We start from the raw sequence: 7277 nt of genomic DNA, 5'->3' as shown, positions 1-7277 counted from the left end.
CAATCGTCGTTTAAAGTCACACGCTTGTGCCCTCGCGCCACAAAGGCGTCTCGTTGGTTTTTTTAAGACTATTAGTTTTTATATAAGTTTTCATCCATATTAATATTCAAAAAGTGAAAAACAAATAGAACTTAATTTTACAAATTTTAATGATTGAAATGTTTTTTTTGTTCGCAAATATATATTCTTTATTGCACTTTAAAAAAACATATAAGTAAAACAAAATTGAAAGATTAGTTAACAACGGTGGCCTTATTTCTAAAAGAAATTTCTTCCAGCCAACGAATGGAAATTATTAAATTATTTTTTTATTAATCCCCAACTCCTCATACGTGGTCGTGGCTGTACTTACGCTACTTAACTTAAGCATTGTTAGTGTCTCTTCTAGTGAATTACTATTGCAGATGTCTAATAACTTGTAACTCTAACAGAATTAGTTATTTTTATTGGCATTAACTCTTACTAATGTAATATTATATTTATAATGGAAATCTTACATCCAATATTTTTTTATTATATTTTGGGTTTTCTCCTTTCTATTTTCGATTTGACTTTTCAGGTTACTTTAGTTCTACGTCTAAATTAATTTTATCTTAAACATTAATTTGCTGGCACTATCCACAATCGCAGCCTATTTGGCGATCTAATATAATACCTAACTCGTTTATGATTTTGAAAGCTAGAAAGTAATTATAGAATGTTTCATATTAATGATGTGTACACTACCTACTATTATAGTTTTTATTATTATTTCACCTAATCACTCACATAACCCATATATATTTGTTAATTTTTTTAAATTATTACTTATATTTAGTGATTTTTCTTCTTCCTAAATTAATTAACTATTTCACACATAATTTTTCTTCTGCTTCCTAAGTTAATTAACTATTATAAATATACTATAACTATTTAGAAAACAAAGGTTTCATGCAATTTTATGTAAAAAAAAATTTTTCGTAAGCAATTAAAATGTTTTTTATGTGAAATTAATTTATTATCGTAATAATTTGACCAAAAATAAAAATATTACAATAATCATTCAGGACAATTTTGTAACTGTCAAATAATAAAATAATTATGATAAAAAGACAGTACAACGACGTTATATCGCTTCCACGTCGCTTTTAGAAGGAATCGGATCATTTTTAATGTAACCCTGTAACAAAATAAACAAAATCAATTAATTAACCTTATATTTATATCCTATATATTCTTAACGAACTGTAACACTTTTTTTGTGTATAAAAACAAATAAAATATTTAAGCGCGGGTTTAAATCCCATTATGTTAAAATGTTTATGTTATGTTTTTGTAAATAATATAATAAAGAAAATATTGGGTTATTAGTTACAAGTGGTAAACATTTTATTATAGTACGGGAGCCAACGATGCTAATTCGGGATTTGCTCGAGCGTCATAGAGACCTATTGGGTTGCGAAGCTTAGATGATAATAGTTAAAACAGAACACATAATAAAAAATAATAACAAAAGACCTGTTGCATGGTGGCGGTGTACCCGGAGTAGTGGCCCGCCATCTTGTCGGGGTGGCAACGCAGGCGGTGCGAGCGCAGCGTGGACGCGTACGAGAAGCGCTCGTCGCACCACTTACAGCTCAGCGGCTTGTCGCCCGTGTGCGTATACATGTGCACCTGGTGGTCATAAAATGTAACATAACCCTAAAATAATATAAATATAATATAACCATAACCCTAAAATAATATAAAAATAATATAAATATAATCGCGTCATAGTAAAATACCCATGGTTCTTTTGTTTGATGTTAATTAACCAACAGTTGAATTAATGTACAGTGGTAGTTTTAGCACTAAAAGCGGTCTCTAATAGTAACTTCCACCTTTTTCGGACAGAGGGAACCTAGTATTCAAAAACTCGGTTACCCACGCACGGGAAAATTTTCGAGACATATTTGGGTATATATTTTTCATAGACATCTATAAAAATATATAATTATTAGAAAATATTCTTTTATTACAATTTAACTTAGTAATTAAAAATTATAATTATATTGCCTTAAAGGAAAACGTTAAGGCATATTACATATTACATCCCAAATATAAGTACCATACCTTTAAAGTTTGCCGTCGTTTGAACGCCTTATTGCAGTACGAGCACACGTGCCGACACTTGTCCTCGTGGACCAGCAGGTGCTTGCGCAGTGTGCGCCGGCTGTTGAGCACGCGGTTGCACACGTAGCACGCGTACGACGTGTCCTCGTGGGTGTCCATGTGGGTTTTCAAGTTGGAATACGTTTTAAATCTGTTAAATATAATCATAATTTACATATCATAGAGAATCCGGTATAAAGTGCCTCGTTTTTATTTAGAGATATTATGCCTGATAAGCGGTGATAGACCAGCAATGCGCATCAAAGAAGTTACATATATTTATTTGCGTTGACTGGCGAAACTCAACGCCGTGATTTGACTCACTCCACTTACCAGAACGACGAAATGAAAATATGAAAACATATTTTATTCCCTCAAGTGGGAATCAAACTCACACCCCTATTTAGTAGTTTATACTGTAAAGTACACAGGTACTCACGGCTTGGAGCAGGTGCGGCACACGAAGGGCTTGTCGTCGCTGTGTATGGCGCGGTGCTGGCGCAGCTCGCCGTTGGTGCCGCACGCGTACCCGCATAGGTCGCACACATAGCTCTTGATCTTGTCGTGCACCACGCGCTTGTGCGACGACGCCGACGACCGTGTCGTGAACCTAAGCGGGAAAATTTAAATTATAATAAAAGTAAAATACATAATTATTGCCTGAGTGGACATCAAACTTACAATTAATTACCTTGATCACAGTTACACAATTCACCATCATATTTTATTACACATTCTATTTCAAAATAATAGCATCTGTATAAGAGTGCAGAACAGCAATATTTTAGTTTAACATATACTTTATTATTGCTGATTTATAGGATATTTTGTCTAAATTACAAAACTTACTTTAAATCACAAATTTCACAGCGATATATCTTCCTTTCTTCTATGGGTATATGCGATCGTTCGTGGGACTTTAATGTATCTTTAGAATTGAACACTTTATCACAAGAGGAACAGCAAAACTTTCTTTCTGACTTTGGTACATGTCTCATTTTGTGCTTGATCATTGCTGCCATTGTTTTCGTTATTCTTGGACATTTGTCACAACTGGAACAAACGATATATGCATATAATTTGTTTAGCTCAATTCTTTATCTAAATGTAAATTTTTCTCTTTCTACCCAAATTCTACAATACACTTTACACAATTTGGAACATTTACTTTTTTGTTAATATAATAATTGTTTATTTTTTTTCAGCCTCACGCTGTATCCAACACACAGCAGGGTAGGCAGAGGGACCTAGTGTTAAGACACTCCGTTCCCTACTTTCCGCCGAATTATGGAGTCATTGAGTGTTGAGTGGCAGAACTCAAGGCCGCGCTTTGCCTCGACACCAGATCGAAGAAATGAAAATATAAACGTAAATAAATATTTCACTTCCTCAAGTGGGGATCGGACCCACAACAGTCGCGTTAAAGTTTTAGTCCTAATTAGTTAGTATAATAATTCTTACCATATAACATTCGGATTTTTATGATCTTGCACATGTTTATATAAAACAGATTTAGATTTAAGGCTGATTCCACAAATGCAGCTGACAACCGGCATAACATTATGTTCCTCTTCACAGTGAGCTCTTAGACTGTACCAACTCTTGCATTGTTTCTGACAAATTGAACAAGCAAAACTGAAATAAAATAGTATTTACTTTTATTTTACAAAATTTTTACCAAATCGTGTTGGGAATTGATCTAAAATTTGTATAGTATTGAAATATCTAGAATAGATGTACACACATACATATGCTTTATTTTAAAAAAACATAATTACATTTGTATTCTACATGTATCTGTGAATATGGTACACACAGAGATACATTTGGAACAATATTATCTTGTATATTATTTATTTTTTATGAATTTGAGGGACACCTAGGATATACATTGCAAACTTCACATAACTAAACCGGACTGACAAAAACAATAAAAGATCATGGTTTCGGGTTCTATTACATTAACAATAAATTAATCTTCCATGTACAGTGATTACATGTATTGGTTACAATTTCATTATACATAGAGATTAACTCTACTGTTGGCATCACATGTATCAAATGTGATACATTAAGCAACTAAGAATATAGGATATATTCATATGTTATCACATTTTTAGTATATTGAATACTTTATGTATAAAATACTAAAAGCAATTTCATTTTATTGTTCTTGAAATTTGTTTGATGTTCTTCAATCAGTGTGTATAATTTTTTCTTGACTTTACAACAACTCTTTATAGCATCATAAAATGCAGTCCCTTCTGTAAACATAGTTTATATGTACTTGTAAGTTCGAAAGTGCAGGTTTAAGTCCTATTTCAATAAAATTTGTACATGGAGGTTTAATATTTTGTGCATATAACATATTATTTAACTTCAACATGGTAACCTCAAGAATTTTCCGGAATGTAGGGAACAGAAGTGTCTTAATGGGAATGGAGTTTCTAAACACTAGGTTCCCAGGTTCCCTCTGCCTACTCTGATATGTGCAGGATACAGCATGAAGCTAATAAAAAGGTAACATACTTGACAAAGTCCGTAACATTTAGACTTGAATATTTCTCATCATCTTGTTTGTCTGAATCGGAATCAACAGTCTTTTTAAGTTTCCTACTTTCCACTCTATGATCTGATACATGTTTGTAAAGAACACTTTTGGACCTTATAACAAAGCCACAGGCACAACTCAACATTGGTTTACATTTGTGAAATTTTGCATAATGGATCCTTAATCCACTCCATGTCTTAACACTTTCTCCACACAAGTCACACTGTAATCTAAAATAGGTTTTTTCATACTAAATAAAATATGTAAATAAAAAAAATATACCCATTTAATAATATCATGGAAAAAATAAAAATTAAACTATCAATATTTTAATTATTTATTGTTCAGTTCTGCCAATCAACATGCAATTCAGCAGAAAATCGGGAACAGAGTGTCTTAAAACTAGAAACCCGCTGCCTACCCTGCTGTGTGCAGGATACAGCATAAAGCTGATTTTAACTTTTAATTTAAGTTTCTGTAGAAATTATATACTTTATTTTATTTTATACTTTAGTCTAAAGTCTATAGACTAAAGTATTCAATCAGAAATAAATCATATACTCTACTTACTTTACAAAGTCTTTAACATTTAAATTAGATTTTTTTAATAATTTTTGGAATTCATCTTCTTCCTCTTCACTTAATACTTTTCGTTTCACTCTTTTGGCTTTAGTTTCCTTTAAAGTGGCTAATGTTACATCACTTAAGTCCCCATCACTGTCATGTTTATTATCACTGTTGTAATCATGACCTTCGAAACCGGACATAGATTCATCATTGTTTATAGCACCTGAGAATTTATGAAAGCAAAATGTATATATCTCGGAGCCATTGTGGCGCAGTGGTACAGCGTTCGATTGTCAATTATTTCAAGTAAATGTGAAGGGAGAATGAGTAATTTGTATCATATACATAAATGCTAAATTGTTATATAATGGGATTAAATTTAATAATATCAAAGTGTTTAACCAACTTTGAAAAGGTAGAAGTAGGTTAGTTTCATTGTATTTTATGATTTTTAATTGTATTTTGCCTTTTTATTGTTTTATGAAATTAACATTAATGGTTTCAACTACCTATTATCATACATTATCTACAATACATAAATAAAATACTCACTCACTATGTCTGCAGCTGTTAATTCATCTTTAACCTGAAAATTAGTTAGAAATAAAAATAAATATTAAGAGGACTCTAATGCAGTAAAATTTAAGTTGTAAAATCAAAGAATTATTTTTTACAGAAGTTATTAATTAGTTATATACTCCCATCTATTTTATTAATGTTATTATTTCTTTTAGGTCTTGTTATGATAGAAAAAGACAGGTAATTAAAATAAGTAATAATAAAATGAAGTTGTAATATATGGAATTTTACAAAATATTTACCTCTGACTTTACACCTGGTATTGTTACATCAAACTCAACCAAATCTTGTTCAATTTTAATGGGAAATTTATTACATGACTCTATATACATTTTTCTTAGTGTTTCTTGTACTTTCAGACATTCTAATACAAAAAGTTGAAATGATACCACTTTATCTTCACAATTCAAGCATACTTTTGAAGATAATTCTTCACTTTCTAGAACCTATATGTAACGGTAATAAAAGGTTAACATCACATTTTAAATCTCTTGTACATACAAAACTACGGTGCAGTATGAATATTTCGATATAAATAAATAAAAAACTATTTCAAGTCTTCTAAAGAACTAAAATTACCGGTATTTGTATAAATTCTTGTATCATTTTTAAGACATTTTTATTAGCTTCATCAACTAAATCCTTAGAAAATTCATCCTTTTTGGCACATAATCTACATAATTCTTTTATATTCAGAGCCATTTTTAATAAACACAGTAAAAAATCATCATGAAAAGCTCAAAATAAATTGATTAAAATCACATCAAAATGTAGACTTATCGATTCAAATACAGATATATTTTTTAGCCTTTAGGTATTCATAATTAATATTATTTTCTATACACAATTAACATTAGTTGAAAAGAAGTTGAAGTCAATGTTAATCAAAATTATTCAGATTTCAGATAAACAATGTCATAGATTCATAGAGTAGTGAAATTTAATAATGATGAAGTGATGTTGCCTTCAACCTTGCTAATACAGATACAGAATTAAATTAGTTTTATATTCCATAAGCTAAGGATACTCTACCATGCAGTATCCCAATGTACCTTTTATACCGCACCGTAGCCGCATCACATAAGCATTTCTATCGTTGCTAATGAATGATATTTTTTTAAACATTAAGCAAATCTATATGTATTATAAGATTTTTGCATTGTATGTGTATTTATAATATATTGTACGGTATTTCAACAATTAATGTCTATAAATAATGCAAAAACGGATTAATTCACATCTTTAAAATAAATTCTCGTTTGTATATTTTATTATAAATAATATACAATATATCCTTATGGATATATTATATATTATTAAAATTTATAAATTTCAAATAAAACTCATAATAACACATAATATTTTTTATTACTTTTACATTAATATCAACATAAATTCATAATGTTAAATATTTTTTCACTATCTTCTTCTATCTACTATCTACTTCTTT

The 7277-nt window shown here is 30.2% G+C and overlaps 1 protein-coding gene across 2 annotated transcripts; it reads right to left on the bottom strand.

The window, feature by feature from the left end:
• Positions 1-975: 975 nt before the first annotated feature.
• Positions 976-7021, bottom strand: LOC146535687 (uncharacterized). Of its 2 annotated transcripts, none has more exons than XM_085191602.1 (11): positions 6880-7021; positions 6070-6273; positions 5801-5834; positions 5252-5471; positions 4660-4911; positions 3592-3765; positions 2980-3183; positions 2570-2740; positions 2092-2281; positions 1498-1653; positions 976-1159 (listed from the first exon to the last, which is right to left on the bottom strand). In XM_085191602.1, the coding sequence occupies exons 2-11, from the start codon at positions 6157-6159 to the stop codon at positions 1106-1108; spliced, it is 1545 nt and encodes a 514-aa protein (XP_085047728.1). In that variant the 5' UTR covers positions 6160-6273; positions 6880-7021; the 3' UTR covers positions 976-1105. The 2 variants fall into 2 exon arrangements, with proteins under 2 accessions (XP_085047728.1, XP_085047727.1); XM_085191601.1 differs by lacking the exon at positions 6880-7021 and adding an exon at positions 6407-6744.
• Positions 7022-7277: the final 256 nt, after the last annotated feature.

The sequence above is a fragment of the Heliconius melpomene genome, chromosome 10 (assembly GCF_056956725.1).
Source record: "Heliconius melpomene rosina isolate 202511_hmr_F chromosome 10, ASM5695672v1, whole genome shotgun sequence".
Lineage (NCBI taxonomy): Eukaryota > Metazoa > Arthropoda > Insecta > Lepidoptera > Nymphalidae > Heliconius > Heliconius melpomene.
This window is presented reverse-complemented; position numbering and strand designations above follow the sequence as displayed.

Coding starts and splice junctions, on each gene's coding strand:
- LOC146535687 (XM_085191601.1), bottom strand. CDS start 6,529: ATGGCTCTGAATATAAAAGAATTATGTAGATTATGTGCCAAAAAGGAT. Junction 3,184..3,591: donor AAAAATCCGAATGTTATATG/GTAAGAATTATT, acceptor CGTTTGTTCCAG/TTGTGACAAATGTCCAAGAA. Junction 2,741..2,979: donor TGTGAAATTTGTGATTTAAA/GTAAGTTTTGTA, acceptor TTTCCCGCTTAG/GTTCACGACACGGTCGTCGG.